General features: G+C 39.2%; 1 protein-coding gene across 3 annotated transcripts in view; it reads right to left on the bottom strand.

Annotated features, from left to right (window-relative positions):
* Positions 1–5,214: 5,214 nt before the first annotated feature.
* The window catches only part of prkdc (protein kinase, DNA-activated, catalytic subunit), a 287,184-nt gene continuing 273,186 nt past the window's right edge, over positions 5,215–19,212 (bottom strand). For 2 of the 3 annotated variants that reach the window (XM_069921531.1, XM_069921532.1), the window contains exons 80-86: positions 18,789–18,872; positions 17,202–17,294; positions 15,653–15,724; positions 13,124–13,325; positions 10,715–10,903; positions 9,511–9,650; positions 5,215–5,990 (exon numbers count right to left, since the gene is read on the bottom strand). In XM_069921531.1, coding sequence (XP_069777632.1) covers positions 5,786–5,990; positions 9,511–9,650; positions 10,715–10,903; positions 13,124–13,325; positions 15,653–15,724; positions 17,202–17,294; positions 18,789–18,872 — 985 coding nt within the window. In that variant the 3' untranslated portion in view covers positions 5,215–5,785. Of the gene's footprint in view, positions 5,991–9,510; positions 9,651–10,714; positions 10,904–13,123; positions 13,326–15,652; positions 15,725–17,153; positions 17,295–18,788; positions 18,873–19,212 lie in introns of those variants that run through there. The other variant, XM_069921533.1, reaches the window with a different exon arrangement.

The raw sequence follows: 19,212 nt of genomic DNA, 5'->3' as shown, positions 1-19,212 counted from the left end.
ACATGGTGGAGAAAGAGATGTCTACATAAATGATTATTTTCAAGATGATGCTTGACAATGGTCAGGATTTCCTTATGAGCACTACCAAATAAAACTTGATTGCAGACGTCGTCAAGCATTATCTATTGTAAGATTCTTCTTCTTTGGCTTGGCTTCGCGGACGAAGATTTATGGAGGGGGTAAAAAGTCCACGTCAGCTGCAGACTCGTTTGTGGCTGACAAGTCCGATGCGGGACAGGCAGACACGATTGCAGCGGTTGCAGGGGAAAATTGGTTGGTTGGGGATGGGTGTTGGGTTTTTCCTCCTTTGCCTTTTGTCAGTGAGGTAGGCTCTGCGGTCTTCTTCAAAGGAGGTTGCTGCCCGCCAAACTGTGAGGCGCCAAGATGCACGGTTTGAGGCGATATCAGCCCACTGGCGGTGGTCAATGTGGCAGGCACCAAGAGATTTCTTTAGGCAGTCCTTGTACCTTTTCTTTGGTGCACCTCTGTCACGGTGGCCAGTGGAGAGCTCGCCATATAACACGATCTTGGGAAGGCGATGGTCCTCCATTCTGGAGACGTGACCCATCCAGCGCAGCTGGATCTTCAGCAGCGTGGACTCGATGCTGTCGACCTCTGCCATCTCGAGTACTTCGACGTTAGGGATGTAAGCGCTCCAATGGATGTTGAGGATGGAGCGGAAACAACGCTGGTGGAAGCGTTCTAGGAGCCGTAGGTGGTGCCGGTAGAGGACCCATGATTCGGAGCCGAACAGGAGTGTGGGTATGACAACGGCTCTGTATACGCTTATCTTTGTGAGGTTTTTCAGTTGGTTGTTTTTCCAGACTCTTTTGTGTAGTCTTCCAAAGGCGCTATTTGCCTTGGCGAGTCTGTTGTCTATCTCATTGTCGATCCTTGCATCTGATGAAATGGTGCAGCCGAGATAGGTAAACTGGTTGACCGTTTTGAGTTTTGTGTGCCCGATGGAGATGTGGGGGGGCTGGTAATCATGGTGGGGAGCTGGTAAGATTGTGAAGATAGTAAATATCAACAATGACTTGTTTCTTTTCCAGTTCTGTCAGCTCTGAGATGGCTGAAGAGGGCACTATGGGGTTTGTAGGCACAAGAGCTGTTTGAAGTGACAGGTTGGTGAGTATTTTGGCCCCATCTGCTACTGGCCTCCTGCTAAGCTTTAGCTTTAATAGAGCACGATATAGAGAATGTTTTGGGGTTCCAGTGTCAGGCATGCAAACAATGTGCCCTGCCCATTGGATTTGCCAAGAGCTTTGTTCCTAGGGATGTTTCACTGGGAGAGGCCACACTTTGCCATGCTTATTCTGGCAATTAATTTAGACAATCCTGCGATAGCTCTTCAGTACTCTGAAGCGCCTCCTGTAAATAATCCTTCTACCTGAAGCAGATAAGAGGGTAGGGATCACTGTTGCGTAGTGGACTATGATTGCCAGGTTTAAATACTTATTTGATCTTCAGCTGCTGTGCTAGGCCAGGAGTGCAGACATTTTTAAATTGACATCTTGAGTGAGTCAGGGCAGGCACAAATCTCCAAGTTCAAATATTCTGGAAGGGAAATTCAGAAGAGGAACGAGGCTTTCATGAGTTAGGTTCAATCATCACGAGTGGACTAGTCTGTTGTCTCAGTAATTCTTTCTGTCTGATAACAAAGCAAGCCAGCACCCTTCAGCTCAATGCTATACTGAGCCACTGGAGCATACTCCCCAATCCTGCTGAGGCCAAAGATCAGTCCTGCACCCCATGTGGAGATAAACTAATGCTCCTGGGTGTCCTTGGTCTCAAGGCAAATTTGGCAAGGTAAATCAATGTTCAACGAAATGGATTATGATAAAGTGCACAGCACACCAACAAGGCAAATTGATGGTATGAAAGGGCATTCATTATTTAGTATAACTAAATGACTGCAGTGTGTGCAGCTTAAATAACAGCACAATAATGTTAAGGTTCGAATTACATAATAGTTTAGATCTGCCAACATTGTCCAAAAATTTACAGAAATTAAAAAAAGGATGGTGGTATGGCATTTCCTATTTTTAGATTCTATCATTGGACAATTAATATTCTGTATATAATTTTCTGGACACAAGATTTGGATGAAATTCAATGTCCATGATGGCTGAGTCTTTCACGTGAGATTGTGCAGGGGTTCTCATTGGCTTTTTTAGGAGCTCCGTTCCCCTTTGCCCTTACTAAATTGAATAAACAAATGACAAATCGGGTTTCAATTTCGTTATCTTGTCAAGTCCTATCTAATTTTTTTCTTCCAACATCTAGAATTGATCAAGCTTTTCTTTTACGGAATACGAAGGAATGTTTTTGCGATTTATTTATGGATAACTGTCTCATGTCTGTTGAGCAGTTGTCTAATAAATAAAACTTGCCTAGGTCATTTTTTTCAGGTATCTACAGATTAGGAACTTTTAAAATGTTATCTACTTTTCCAATACCACATCAGACTGAAGTTACCGATTTAAAATTTTATGTTTAAACCCTTTTCGGTAGTTTAATAGCACCAATTTAAGATTTGATCCTAAAAATACATCCAGTGATTTTGACAAAATTAAGAATTAATGGGAAAGAGAACTTCAGGTTCCTCTACCTATAGAGACATGGAAGAAAATTCTCAAATTAGTTAACATTTCTTCAATGTGTGCTTGACTCTCTTTGATACAGTTTAAGGTGGTCCGTTATGTCCAAGGAAAAGCTCGCTCCTTTTTACTCCCATATAAACCCTATCTGTGACAGATGTAATACTGAGCTGGCTTCCCTGAAAAAATATTGGAAAAATAGTTTTGATATTATTTTAGCAGTTTTGCTCATTGACCTACAACTTCATCCTTTTATTGTACTTTTTGGAAAACCAGTTCTGGACTCTGGCCACTTATCTGCTTCAACTTGTCGTGTGATTGCATTTGTTACTTTAATAGCCAGGACACCCATTCTAGTTAAATGGAAAGGTCCTCAACCACCTAGTACATTTCAATGGTTTTCCCAAACTATAGCATGTTTAAATTTAGAAAAAAATTAGAAGTGGTACTGTTGACCCTTCAGTTAAATTTGAAGAAACATGAGGCCATTTATTCAACATTTTCTGAATCCTTTTCAACATTTTTTTTTGTGAGTGTAGAGTAGCAGAATTAACCACAAATTAATTGTTTAACTTTTGAAACATGGAAGTCCAGCTTTTGTTTTGGTTCTTGCTTTGGGGGATTTTATTTGTAATAAAATTGATTCCTTTTTATGTTTACAGGTCATTGCCCTCAGTGGTTCCCTCTCTCCACAGATGCCTCCAGATCTGAATATTTCCAGCACCATACTAGATACTGAAGTTTGAAGAGCAGTAATCTCCTTTTCATCGGAGAGACTGGACACAGACTGGGAGATTACTTTATTGAGCACCTCGGCTGTGCCCGCCACAATAGTGTGGAACTCCCAGTGCCCACCCATTTTAATTTCCCCATCCCATTCCCTTGCTGACATGTCTTTCTATGGTCTCGTGCATCGACACTCGCAAATTGGAGGAACAACTCTTTGCCTTCCGACTGGGCACCCTCCAACTGGATGGAATTAATATCGACTTCTCTAGCCTTCATTGAAACCCCCCCTCCCCTCGTACTTCTTTTCACACAAACATCTTTTGTTGGTTTGAATTCTGAGAGTTCTGTCATTTTTCATATTCTTTGAAGAAGGGCTCAGGGCCAAAATGTCCTAAATATATCTTTACTTTTTTGTATGTTAAAAAGACTAGCCTACTTTCTTCAGCATTTGTGTGTTTTTACTACAATCACTGAAATTGCAGACTTTTGTGTTTCACACAATAATTAAGCATTTGTATTGATTGAACTCTTGAGGTTCAATTGTCGACTGAAACTTGTTTCCAAATGTAAACCCTGATTTGTCAATGTTCCAAAGCCTGAAGGTTGTGCCATTTTATTTACTCAAAATCATGCTCTTAGATTGATTGGAATCTCTTTCTTCCTTGGGTAAGATGTAGAGATATTTTGCAGTATTAAATTGATTGTTGGTTGTTTATACTTTTTTTTAAACAAAAAGAACAAATGTTATAAATTTTATTCTATGCACCTTGCTGGAGAAAAAAAAGCATTGTGGAAACTCAATTCTTCAAATATCAGCAAAAAAAAGATGCATCAGATAAAAGTAAATAGTGTCCAGTGTAATTTGTATTTATGGTTTCTTGTAATTTTAAAAATACACTGTCCAAAGGTTGAATTAACCAATCTGCAAAATTTATTTGCTTGCAAAACTTTTTGATGCAAGGATATTAACAAAAACCAAGTTGTTACTTTTTCTGATCATAATTAAAACAAGTAATTATGCTGAAGAAATATTTTTTAAAATTTTGCCTTTGATGGACATGCAAATAAATTTCAGCTTGGGGGGGAAAATAGATTTAAAAACTGTCTATTTGTATGGAAGTTACTGTTTGCAACTAAAGCTGAAACTCTAACCCATGTGGTTTATTTCATTTGAATTACTCTCGAGTTCTGTTCCACACAAGCTTCTGTGATCCAGTCACTTTATTGCCTCAGAAGTACTTTTAATTATAGCATTCGTGAATTGGAATACCAAATGATTGTCCAAATAAATGTAAGTATAAACATCAGCACAGTATTTCAAGGAATGAATAAATAATGAATATTGCTTAATAGACAAATCCCTGGTAATGTATAGTGTCCTTTATCTTGAACACTAATGTAACATGAAAGTATATCTGAAATGTTTAGAGCTTATACATCATTTCCGCAATCCTTTATGCCTCAGTGATTAAAACAACAATTGTGCTCGTTTAAAGTGTACATACGCATTATTTTTGCAACTATTTTGCAGAGCAACCTAAGGAAAATATTACAAAGGTTTTAATTTATAATGGCTGACAAAACAACATTCAGAAAAAAAATGTAAGTACTGAACTTCCATCCTAACACACAACTGTGCTTCACCTGGTTGAGAACTAATATGTTGGAGAAAACATCTTTCTTTCCACAGGAATCATTAGTCCTCTTCTGTTCCAGAAGACTAAGCTTTCAACTGATGAGGTAAGTGAAGCAGATGCACAACTTTTGCTCCAGTGGTAAGGTTAGAAATGCACAGGCTCCAATCAGTCTATCAGATTCTGACAATACATCAGCTTTGCTTCACACTTGTTACCCCATTCTTCCATGGAAATGAAAATAATTCACACAGTAGGAAAAACAAACTTTATTTATGGTAACTAAAAGTTTATATTTAGCATGAATCCTTAAAGCAGGTGGTGGAAAATTGTATGTTGTGTCTGGTCATAAAAACCAGAGGAAAAGTAAGTTGATTTTACATAAATTTGTAAATTTATATAGGTAGTATTCATAATCTTTATGCACAAAGCTTAATTGACCTAGAAATTATTTCTTTTTGACATCTGTGTACATTCTTTTTACCATTCTAATGTTTCCAATTATGACTACAGCCTTTAAAGATCAATCCCCAGTTGCCCGGAACATAGCTATAAAACTAAATTCCATGTTTTATTCTTAAACATTTTATTGGATTTTCTCCACCATTCCCTACTAAAATACTTGACGGTTGAGGCTGTAACTGATTGTTTCCACTGGAAAAAAGCCGAAGTAGGTCACTAGCTGGTTATTCCCTTTATTTTCTGATGTGAAGTATCATGACTGGGAACTGTGGATAATTGCAGGCAACCAATTGCTTTACTGCTTTAACATGAACAACTTTGTTATAACTTTCCCAGTTTGTATCATTTGATTGCATGAGCTCACATCCATGCCTCCCACCCAATCCATACTCTACCCAAGATATTTGGATCTGTGGCTTGATCGATCAGGCATTCTACCTGTTGCTCGACAGAAAGGCCTTCATCTGGTTCTCTGGCTCGGATGTTGTATCTCTCATCTCCCTTGGTTACAGCTATGTAATTCTTGTATACCTCTGACTTTTCATGCCCCAATCGTAATTCCTCTCTGAAATGAAAACAATTATTCAGATAGTTGAGAGAAGAACCTGCAGGTATATAGTTTCAGTGATCACACTAACAATGAGGCCATTGATACTCACAGCTATTGAACTGTACAGCAAGTCTTGCGACAACAAAGGTGCAAATTTAATGGTGCCTCACTGTGGAGCTTTTACCATTGGAAAATTTGGAATTGCATGAAGTAACTGCGCATGCGATTTATTTTTTAAATCTTCTAATTCACGAGAAAATTCTGAGTATTAATATTCAGGAAAGGTTACGCAACTATAATATCAATTCAATAACAAAATTTTAAATGATACAAGGGAAATGCTTTGATTTAACTTTTAATTCAAAATTCCTATTGTACTTCCTCTCTGTTTGCTTCGGTCTATGTTACCTCTTGGGATTCCTGTAATTCTGCCCTGATGATTGACTCTGCAGTCCATTATCAAACACTGCTACTGTATACGATAAAAATGGGTATCTTCAGGAGTGTTGCAAAGTAAGAGGAACGAGTAGTTAGAAAGGGTTTGAGGGTAGAGTCAGATTGCGATCCAAGCTAAGAAAGTGCCATGCAATTTTTAGAATACTATAATGTTTTAAGTCCTGTTAAACCAGCTTTTTAAAGCTTGGAGTTTCATTCCTCATACCTTAAAGTCTGAGACTGAAGTTTTTTAGGGAAGAATGTGGCAGATAAATGGAGGATGTTCAGAGAGTGCAGAGTCGGTCTGTCCCCATGAGGATTACAGGAAAGTTTAGAAACTATAGGGAGCTTTTGTTTTCAAAAAATATTGGGAACTTGGTTCAGAGGAAGGGATGAACTGCTTGAGGATTATAAGGAGAGTGTATATAAAAAAAAAGGAAATTAGAAAGGCTAAAAGGAGATATGAAGCTGTTTTGGTAGGCAAATTCCAGTCCATCCAGCCCTTTCACAGAATTGGTTTCCCAGTCTATATTTGAAAAATTAAAATCTCCCACTATCATAATCCAGTGCTTATTACAAATATCTGTTATCTCTGTACAAATTTTCTCCTCTAATTCTCGCTCCCCATTAGGTGGTCTATAATACACCCCTATAACTGTGACTACCCTTACCCTTACAGCCTCCCTGGATGAGCCCTCTAATCTATCCTGCCTAAGCACCGCTGTAATATTTAGCTTCCTGCTACCACATCACACTGCCCAGTGTCTATCCACACTCTCAGCTCATCTATCTTCCTTACAACGCTCCTAGCATTAAAGTATATGCATTTCAGAGATTTCCCACAACTTATTCTCCATTTGCCTCATCTTTACAAAGAATTCCATGTTCTTTTTCTATCATCTCCTCTCCATCTTCGTACAGAGCATCTTCCTTCTCTATCACCTGCCTATCCACCCCCAAACACTGTCTACAAGCTTTCTCTGCAATCTAAACCTCCTTTCTGTTCTCCTTTGTTTGGTTCCCTGCCACCAACCATTCTCGTCTAAAGTCGCCTGTGCAGCCTTAGCAAATGTCCCTGCCAGGATCCTGGTCCCCCTGGGATTCAAGTGCAACCCGTCCGTTCTGTACAGGTCCCACCTCCCCCAAAAAAGGTCGCAGTGATCCAGAAACTTGAATCCCTGCCCCTTGCTCCATCCCTTCAGCTATTCATTCATCCACCACCTCCTTCTATTCCTGCTCTCACTGTCGTGTGGTACAGACAGTAATCCTGAGTTACTCCCTTCACCGCCCTTCTTTTCAGCTCTCTACCTAACTCCCTGTACTTACTTTTCAGAACCTCTGCTCTCTTCCTCCCTACATCATTGGTACCAACATGTACCACGACATCTGGCTCATCTCCCTCCCACTTTAGGATATCTTGGACACGAGCAGCAAGATCCTGGATGCTGGCACCAGGGAGGCAAACCATCATCCGGTTCTCCTTACTGTGATCTGTCCTAACTATTGAGTCACCTATGACAACTGCCCTCCTTTCCCTACCCTTCTAGGCCAGAGATAAACCAGTCTGTCCCCCTAACACTACTCAAAGAGGAGTACCTATTATTGAGGTTTACTGCTACAGGGGTCCTCTCTTGCATCTTACTTTTCTCCTTCCCTCTCCTAACTCTGACCCACTTATCCTCCTCCCGTGGCCCTGGTGTGACCACCTGGCTGTAACTCTTATCTATGACTTCTTCATTTTCCCTGACCAGGACAAGGTCATCGAGCTGCAGCTCCAGTTCCCTAACACGGTCCCTGAAAAGCCACAACTCAGCACACCTGGCACAGACATGGATATCCAGGAGGCTGGAAGACTCCAGGACCTCCCACCTCTGACACTGAGAACAGGAAACTGCCCTCACACTCATTTTTTTCTCTCTCCCCTTCCTCCTGCAAAAGAAACAAATATACAACTAAACCAGCCTTACCTTAATGCGAACAAGCTCGACCTCAGCCTCGCGAGCCAAAGCCTCTCAGTCCCATTCCTTCTCTGTGCCACTCACTCGCTGGGCTGCACCTTTACCTTACCCTCCTTTTATTGGCCCTCTACCAATTAACCCCATCACTCTCTCCTCGCCTCTTCTACACTGCGTTCCTCGGACGCCTGGCCTGAGCCTCGGTAATTACTTGACTTTTAAAGTCCTTACCAGGTAGATATGAAGAAATTCATTGTACTAATAACAAAGAAGCCATATGCAATAGAATGTAATGCAGAAAAGTGATGGAGAAATTCATCAGGTCACACAGCATCCATGGGAAGTAAAAGGTAACCAATGTTTCACACCAACAGACATGTCTTCTCCTCCTCTCTGCTTTCCATAGGGAGCTCTTCTTCATCCACTCATCCTTTCCCACCAATCAGCCCCTTGCTACCTAACCCTGTAACCTCCTTCACCACCATTCAGGGCTCCTTCCAAGTGAAGCAACTCCTCACCTGTGAATCTTCAGAGATCATTGACTGCATCTGGTGCTCACAATACATTGGGGAGACTGGATGCACACTGTGAGATTGATTCAGTGAACACCTTCCCTCTGCAGCAACAACAAGGACCTTGCAGTGGCCAACTATTTCAATTCCACACACCATCACCACACTGACATGTCCGTCCATTGCCTCATGCCAAATTGAGACCTCGTGCAAATTGGAATAACAATTTGGCAGTCTCCAACCAGATGGCATTAACCTCTTTCCCTACCCCTTAGCCCTCTCCCAATTACTTCTTAGCTTCTTTCTCTTCTATCTCGCCACATGTATCCACCTCTTCCTGTTAGCCTGTGCTCCTCCCTTCTTAGTCAGGTATCTGCTTATTTTTCAAGATTCCTGATGAAGTGCCCAGGCTTGAAACGTTGATTACCTTTCATTTCCTATAAAAGGTGCATGACCTGAGTTTCTCCAGCACTTTTGTGTACTGCACTCAACCCCAACTTCATATACAATAGCATGAAGCAAATTCTTCTCACATTTAAAGGGACATGCATGTCTTCAAAATACCAAATGATCTATTTTCTAGTTCCTACCTTAGTCTGTTGCAAAATTCAATTTTATGATAACCCAACTAACCTGGTGATTAAAGATGGATTTGCTCCTTCAAGTTTCTTTTTAGCGCAGTTCACCTTCTGCATGGGATACCAGTTAATTTCATTTGTTTTAACATCCTTAATCCATGTTCCTTTTTTTTGCAGTTGTTTCTGCTCAAGGTTCTGTAAGTAAAGAAAAATGCTAATAATTTTTAAAAATTTCCTAACACACTTTGAATAAGCAAATTATTTGGTCAGAATACACAGTTCATTGATGCATTTTGAACAAGTTTTATCTTTCAAGTTATCATTACAGACATTGAAACTTAGCCAGGAAGAAGTCATGATGTTTTTTGAAAGAGTGGCCATTCTTTGAGCCCAGATTTTGTTTATAATATTGCTTCTTGTTCATTTTCAAGTAATTGTCAGGACCAATTACTGAGTTCCATGTCCCAATAAATGAGCAAAATAACTCATTTATTTCTTAAAATTTCATATTCAATCTGTTTTATGAACCAGCTGTTTGAGAGAATAATTAACTATTTTCACAGAACCTCTCATTATCATAAACTTCTTTTGGTCACATTAAGATGGTATGGTTAGGGGAGTGATTAGCCTAACCCTGATACATCACCACGTTGTCTGTAAGGAGTTTATAGGTTTTCCCCCGAGGGCTCTGTTTTCCTCCCATCCTCTAAAACATACTGGGGGGGGGGGGGGGTGGTTGTAAGTCAATTGGGTGGCACAGACTTGTGGGCCAAAAGGGCCTGTTACCAGGCTGTATGTTTAATTTAAAAAAAATTAAATTTACGTCCAAGGAGCTGATATATTTAACTATTAATAAAATCTCTCATCTCTGGCAACGTTCTGCACAATGTTGTCTGTAAACTTTGAGACCATTTCATAAGTGCAGTCCTGCAAACAATTCACAATTAAGTGATTGATAAAGTTCTCACTCGCAGAATCTATACTCTATGTCTCTATTTATACACTGAAATAACACAGGACCTACAAATTCTTTTTTCAGCATGCGATTGAATTCTTGTCAGAAAATCCAATTGCTACGAATAATCAGTTACTTGGAATGCATAAGCAAGGGGATAATATTGTTCCCCAATGATACCAGAGGACATGATAGGATATTAACTCGATTGATTATTAACTTGATGCAGGGTTTCTGGCCAAAACATCAAGCATTTTTTTCTCCCACAGATGCTCCTTAACCATGCAACATCATTGCTAGCTACCTTCCAGTCCAATGATGGTTCTTTCACAAAGACATCCATTGTACTAAGGAGAAGGTCAGGATCTAGGCGGAATGCTCGTAATCCATGCACCATCGTGTTATAAATAAGGCCAGATTCCTTCATTGGGAGCATGAGGTTCAAGAACTGAGGTGTCAGACGGAATGGCATCAATTCTGGCACTGACAGAAACTAGATTTTAAAAAAAAGACAATCACAAACAACACTTAACACCTTAAGCAGTTTTTAGAATTAGCACACTTTTTATATCACTAATTTCTAAAGCAAAGTTTTATAAAAGGAACAAAAATAGAAAAATGCTGCATAAGCTGGAATTCCGAAATAAGAAGAAAATGCTGATAACATTCAGCAGGTTCAAGATCTTTCAACAAAAATTAACTCAATTTCTCTTTCCACAGAGACTACATGCTAGTGTTGACATCAATTTCTGTTTTAATTTTACATAGACTACAACCTTTGGCACTGGGTTCAGAACACATTGAAATTCTATCTCATGCAGGTTAAATAAAATCTTCTTCAGCATGATGCTGAACCAAGCCATGAAAGACCCCAACAATGAAGACGCTGTTTACATCCGGTACCGCACGGATAGCAGTCTCTTCAATCTGAGGCGCCTGCAAGCTCACACCAAGACACAAGAGAAACTTGTCCGTGAACTACTCTTTGCAGACGATGCCGCTTTAGTTGCCCATTCAGAGCCAGCTCTTCAGCGCTTGACGTCCTGCTTTGCGGAAACTGCCAAAATGTTTGGCCTGGAAGTCAGCCTGAAGAAAACTGAGGTCCTCCATCAGCCAGCTCCCCACCATGACTACCAGCCCCCCCACATCTCCATCGGGCACACAAAACTCAAAACGGTCAACCAGTTTACCTATCTCGGCTGCACCATTTCATCAGATGCAAGGATCGACAATGAGATAGACAACAGACTCGCCAAGGCAAATAGCGCCTTTGGAAGACTACACAAAAGAGTCTGGAAAAACAACCAACTGAAAAACCTCACAAAGATAAGCGTATACAGAGCCGTTGCAATACCCACACTCCTGTTCGGCTCCGAATCATGGGTCCTCTACCGGCACCACCTACGGCTCCTAGAACGCTTCCACCAGCGTTGTCTCCACTCCATCCTCAACATCCATTGGAGCGCTTTCATCCCTAACGTCGAAGTACTCGAGATGGCAGAGGTCGACAGCATCGAGTCCACGCTGCTGAAGATCCAGCTGCGCTGGATGGGTCACGTCTCCAGAATGGAGGACCATCGCCTTCCCAAGATCGTGTTATATGGCGAGCTCTCCACTGGCCATCGTGACAGAGGTGCACCAAAGAAAAGGTACAAGGACTGCCTAAAGAAATCTCTTGGTGCCTGCCACATTGACCACTGCCAGTGGGCTGATAACGCCTCAAACCGTGCATCTTGGCGCCTCACAGTTTGGCGGGCAGCAACCTCCTTTGAAGAAGACCGCAGAGCCCACCTCACTGACAAAAGGCAAAGGAGGAAAAACCCAACACCCAACCCCAACCAACCAATTTTCCCCTGCAACCGCTGCAACCGTGTCTGCCTGTCCCGCATCGGACTTGTCAGCCACAAACGAGCCTGCAGCTGACGTGGACTTTTTACCCCCTCCATAAATCTTCGTCCGCGAAGTCAAGCCAAAGAAAGAAAGAAAAAAAATCAAACAAAATTGGTCTTTGAAATATTGTAAAATATTACAAAACATGAAAAACAATTCCTGGTCACTAATATTAACTCTGTTACAGGGCAGAGGTCAACTTCGGTGGAGCTGAGCCCTGGAAACAGAGTAGAGCTTTTCACACCACCAGTTGTGAGAGTTAACTTGTTAGCTACGTGCCCTTGTGATTCCCTTTTCTTGAATGATAGAATAGAAGCAGATATTGAAGTCTGGATGTTTCAATGTGACTCCCCATCATTCAACTAAATTTGAGTTTATCTCTCCTCACGGAGCATTATAAATCCTTCCTTGTATGGACAAGGCAATACCCGTACACAATATTTAAGGTGCAATTAATTTGCAGGTGGAAATAGAACCATGAAATAAATGTGATGTTCCCACCCAGTTTCATGTCCCATTGGTTGTAAACTTTCTTCACATTACATTTGCTTTGGCAAAATCTAACAATGTTAACATCCATGGATTATCCATGAAATAGCTGAAATGTACAGACCATTAAAATTATAGGTTTGACATGTACAAAGTTAACAAATTAATATCAAGTAGAATGCATGGTAATTGGAATTGACTAAATGGGAAGAGAGAATAAAAATTCAAAGATATTCTGCAAATGGTGTGGGGATGTAAAAAAATTGCAAGTATCAATACCTTGCATTGTATGTTTTCTCTTCATAATATATTTATCATAAAATATAATTTGTACCTGTGTAGCAGAACCAAATGCATGACCAAAATCTATTCCCACCATGCCCCCAGTTTCCAGATTTATCATGAAGTTGGAGAGATGCCGATCTCCAATCCCCAGAATCCAATGACTGACACACATTAATGCATGAGAGCTGGCAAAGTGGGAGCGGAGAGTGAGGAAAGCTTCTGGAGTGGTGCTCATTCTTGTAAATGCCCTCCTGGATAAAAACAGATAACAAAAGAATTGAGAAACAATCACATTGATATATAGGTGTTTTTCAATTGCCTCATTTATTTTAACATTCCAGAGGAGCAAGTGTTTAGCATATTTTTAATACTATGTACAAGGCTGAAACTAATCCACCCTATTTTTTTTCAATTTCTGTTTCCACCAACTTTAATACTGATCAGAAGCGCAACATAAACATGATAACCAAGCTGGATCAGTGAAATTGTTATTGCATATAGAACCATAGAAAAATACAGCATAGAAAACTGGTCATTCAGCCCTTCTAATCTGTCCTGGAACATCATTCCTCTGGTCCAGTGTTTTTCAAACTGCCCCCCCTAGACTCACATTTCACTTTAAGTAATCCCTATGCCATAAGTGCTCTGTGATTAGTAAGGGATGCTTAAGGTAGTATGTGAGTGGGAAGGGAAGGTTGAGAACCACTGTTCTGGACTGAAAATTGTCATTAGCCCATTTGCTTTGAAGTTATGAAACTGTGAAAATAATGAGTTAATTAGGTACAATTAAATCAATGGTTTTCAAACCTTTTTCTTTCAATTCACATTTAGGTTTATGGGGTCAGTTTGAAAAACAGAGTTTTATTCCCACTAACCTGCATCCACTCCATAACCCTCCAGATTACTTCCATTCATGTATCTATCCAACTTTTTCTTAAAACTTTAGAGTGAGCCTGCATTTACCAAACTCCCACCACTCTCTGAGTGAAGAAGTTCCCCCTAAACTTTTCACTGTAAATCTAAGTGGAGCCTACTGACATTTACTCTGTCTATTCCCCTCATAATTTTGTAACCTCTATCAAATCTCCCCTCATTCTTCTATGCTCCAAGGAATAAAGTTCTAATCTGTTTAATCTTTCCCTGTAACTCAACTCTTGAAGACCCCGCAACATCCTAGTAAATCTTTCGATCTTAATGATATCCTTCCTATAGTTTGGTGACCAGAACTGCACACAACAATCCAAATTTGGCCTCACCAATGTCATCTACAACTTCACCATAACATCCCAACTCCTGTACTCAATATTTAGATTTATGAAGGCCAAGATGCCAATAGCTTTCTTTACAATCCTGTCTACCTGTGACACCAGTTTCAGGGAATTAGGTATCTGTATTCCCAGATCTCTTTGTTCTTCTGCACTTCTCAGTGCCCATTCATTTACTATGTATGTCCTACCTTGGTTTGTCCTTCCAAAAAGCAACACCTCACACTTATCTGCATTAAATTCCATCTGCCATTTTCTGGCCCATTTTTGCAGATGGTCCAGATCCCTCTCCTAGCTTTGAAAGCTTTCCTTGCTGTCCACAATAGCTCCAATCTTAGTGTCATCAACAAACTTGCTGATCAAATTTCCCACATTATCATCCAGATCATTGATATAGACAACAAACAACAATGGTGCCGACCTCCCCGATGCACACCACTAATCACAGGATTCCAGTCTGAGAAGCAATCATCCACTACCACTCTCTGTCTTGTCCCATTCAGCCAATTTCAAATCCATTTTACAACCTTTCCATGGATACGTAGTGTCTGAAACTTCTGAACTAACTTCCCATGTGGAACCTCGTCCATGTAACCATAACCATATAACCATTTACGGAGCGGAAACAGGCCATGTTGATGAAAGAGAGACCCCAGTGATCTTCTCAGACAATTTTTATCATCGGATGTCAATCCAGAGGATCATAACATTTTCTGAGAAGATCTTTGACCTGCTACCATCAAGAGGGAAGTACAGGAGCATCAAAATCAGCACCTGCCAGGTTGGGAAATTGCATTTTTCTACTTGACTGATGAACAGTTGGCTCTCTTATGAATGAAACAAGTACTTTATTCTAAAATATTTGAAAATATAATACAAAATAAATATGTATATGATTATTATGTGTTGTATTTGATGTGTGCAACCATTGACCTGAGAAACATTTCATCTGGCTGTACATGTAGACAGATGATAATAACCATGAAGTATGAACTTGAAGGATCCAAGGATAGATGCAGTGCTCAAAAAAAAATTGTGACTTACAAGATGCAGATGAATGTTCATACGAAGTCTTGTCTTCTAACACCTATCCCCACTAAACCCTTCCTTTGCAGCTTTCATGTTTCAGATAGTCATGGGTGGCCAGTAGCAATACAAGAGAAAGAATGAAGATGAAAGCTTGGCTGCTCTGTTTAACAATCCTAGCATTGGCTCACCAGACAGAATGGCCATCATGTGTGCTAAATTATTCCAAGATTCAATATGTTAACAAAATGAAGATGACATACCACTCACATGCAATCTTCGCTCACCTCAACAGATCTTGTGGTACAACCTGTTCACGATCTCGGAAAGCTTTGACTGTTTGAATTCGATTGGCATTCCTACAAAGGGAAGAAAAATCAATCTTCAATACTCGTAGGCTTGTGAAGCAAGGTAATTATTTTCTGAAAGACATCTATAGTTCCACAAGAACAGACAATGAAGATTAATGGCTGGGCCTCACAACAGATCTGTGGTTAGAGGACTTTATACAGAGGGTGAATTCAAAGTGTAAATAACTGCTGGGTCCAAGTTAATATATCCCATAGCCAAAGCTTTAAGAGAGCTTGAAGTAGGCATTGTTCACTAATAATGCATGATGCATAAGGAAATGATAGAAAAAGACTGAATAATGTTGTTCTTCCAACAAAAATACCATTTTATTAGAAATGTTAAAGCCTTAAATAATACATTATATTAAAATCTCTATCTCTCTTTTCGATGGTTACTTTTTTGGGTAAGTCTGATTTTTTAAAGTTGGAAAATAGATCATTGTAGGGTGATTTAACCATGAAGTATTTTAAAATTAGCATCTTCTTGGCAATAAAGAATTTTTCGTTTTTCCTATTTAAAATGATGCGCCACAGAAAAAAAATAACAATATATACTTCTGGATTAATGTACAATATTGGATTTCTAGATAAGAACAAGTGTTTTTGGCCATAAAGCATCTAAGCCTTTTGCTTGAGTAAAACATGAAAGTCAGCACACACTGTGATTGAAGTAAAAACATCATGTGGAGAAACTCAGCAGGTCAAACAGTTTATATAGCAACGATAAAGATACATAATCAACATTTGTGCTCAATCCCTTCATCAAGGTGTGACAAAATGTAGGCAGGCATCCAAACAAAATGGTGGTGGGGAGGAGCACAGTCCCACAAGCAGGAGGTAATAGTTGGATAAGGGAGGGAGGGCACACCAGCAAGCAGGGAAAGATCTACATCAAAGGTGTACAAGATTAAGATTTCAAGAACATCTCATTTTATAATAACACTATTGAATTTACAATAATTTGTGCTCAGATTGGGTTCAATAAACTTCTTTAACAATATGACAATTTAACACTATTAAAATAATTAATAATTAAGTATCATTAATTATTTGGATTCCCTGGTTTGAATACATTGTGTAAACTTTAATTAGATTTATATGTAAAGTTAATAATGGACAAGGTCCATCTTGAAGAATGTTTTATCCTGACAGTTAAATAGAGAGCATTACTTAGAACTTGCTGCCACATTCCTATTCTGATGCTAAACTTGGATATGTCCAAATGCAACAGGTAGCCCCATTACTTGCTTAATGTTGTCATGAACCCAAATATTAGCAACAGTAAAAAAATAATTACTTAGAAATGGATTTATGTAAATTTTGCAGCACTTTTTGTCCAGTGTAATAGCCAGCCTTGGAATTATTCTTTCTACTAGATTTAAGTAGTACTGATCAAGTTGTCTGTGCAGATTGAACAAACACAAAAGGTTAAAATCACCTAAAGTTCCTCGAGTCAACAGTTGGATCGCGAGTCAAATCAACTCACTTGTACATACGTAGATACTTTATCAAAAGGTCTTCCTTTTGCCTCGAGAACTCTAATAGCCAGTTTTCAAATCGATCTCTGGGTTCTTGTTTCCTTGGCACAGTTTAAAAATGGAAATAAAAATTAATGATGTAACATACTAAAACTTTGAAATATTAATGAAGTTTTGCAACTTGTTTATTATGAATGTAATGATCAACTCCGAAATTTTGGAAAACTTGTCCACCCTCCTATTTGATAAATCCAAATAGATTCTATGCTTCTGAAAGGAAATCTACCTTGGCAAAGCAACACAAATGCATTGCTTTTTATGAATCCCATAGAAGACCTTTGAACCTCGTGAAGCCATAACTCTAGACTGAGCTGGCTGTCAAACAACTTGAATATTTGAATGTCTCAGATGTTCATTAACATTCAAGAATTCTCAAAATACAAACTAACAGTTAAATCAAAAAAAATCAAACATCAAATGATTGCCTCACATGGTTGGAGTTGCTGAATATATGCTTGGACACCAGATCAGGTGGCAGATTTCTCAACAAAATTGCTGGAAATCGCATTGGAGTCCAGCATCAAGGCGCAGTTGAGATGACAACACTAATTAGCCTTATGAATCAGCAGGACTTACCTCTTGCGTACACTTGCATGACACTCCTGAACTTCCACACAGTTTCCCGGATGACTAATTGCCTTTTAGCAGAACTTTCGGGCCATTATATTAGCAAGGTTGGTGGTAAAATCAATTTAGTGAAACTCAAAAGCATTTTCATAGTATTATTTAAATAAACAAACACAACAGTTAATGCAGACTGGTGAACAGTTTACTGTGACATACTTTCAAATGGTTGAGCAAAATTTAGAAAAGGGGAAATGTGAAGTTAAAATCCAAAAGTTATTGTCTTTCCATTCATTAAACTTGGTTGCTGTATTTGCACAATGCGTATTCTCTATAATGCCAAAGTTATTTTTCCTCATCAATCCTATGTATCCATTATGACAATAAGCAATAACTTGCCAACTAACCTCATTATCGCACTTGCAAATATTTAAATTTGTATTTTGTTGCACGTTTTTTTCAGCCCCTCAGCTACTTTTCTCCTGCATCCAGTGTAACATGAACTCACTCATATTTACCCTGATTTGTCAGTCAACAAATTTGTTGCAACAGTGCCTAAAGTTCAATAGCTACAAAACATTTGAGACAGCAAAGACTATGTTCTTTGGCAATTTTTGGACAGTTAATTTCAAAGTCTTTCCAGTCTAATTCATTGTGTTAAAAGTTAGTTAGTCACTGATATCTGAAAGGTTGTTTTCTTTGCTGGGACATTATCAGTTCACACTTCTAGCAGCCAGACTGGCACAAAATTTAAAATGATAAACTGGCAGGAAGAAATCATGTGTTTTGCTACAGAAAATTGTGACTATGAATTTTAATAAAAATGCATGAAACTAAATACTGAAGTAATATTTAATGTCTGATATGATATTCGTTACACTAAATCCTGCTGGACCTGTCATGGCTTTCATCCTGCACAGCAACTCCTTTGTATCTTGGATTGATGTTGTATTTGATCCCTTAAAATTTACCTTCTTTGCTCCTCCTCCGTCATGCTGCTTGTAAGGAAATCCCTGAATACGCAGGTATTGTCCAACCATTCTATCAAACCAAGTCTTGAAAGAAACACAATTCAGTTATCATTTATGGACAACTTTTTAAAAAAATGACAACATTGCAATTGATGGAACTGTGTATTCTGTCTGAGCGGACACAATTCAGTTGGAAATTCATGTCTTAGATTTAAATAAAGCCTATCACAGGTATTGACTGAGTTCACTATAAAGCCATTAACTCCTCCTGATGAGCATCATCGACTTTCAAAGCTTTCCTCACTACAACAGAAAGCCCATAAAGTATTTCATATTTCCTCCCCAACATTTTCTTTTGCTGCAACATTCCATCTGTGTTGCTTCACATTTTATTTTCTGTTTCATTCAAGATAACTTCAAAGTT

The sequence above is a fragment of the Narcine bancroftii genome, chromosome 2 (assembly GCF_036971445.1).
Source record: "Narcine bancroftii isolate sNarBan1 chromosome 2, sNarBan1.hap1, whole genome shotgun sequence".
NCBI classification, from domain to species: domain Eukaryota; kingdom Metazoa; phylum Chordata; class Chondrichthyes; order Torpediniformes; family Narcinidae; genus Narcine; species Narcine bancroftii.
The sequence above is the reverse complement of the archived record's forward strand: the minus strand, read 5'-3'. Positions and strand labels throughout refer to the sequence as shown.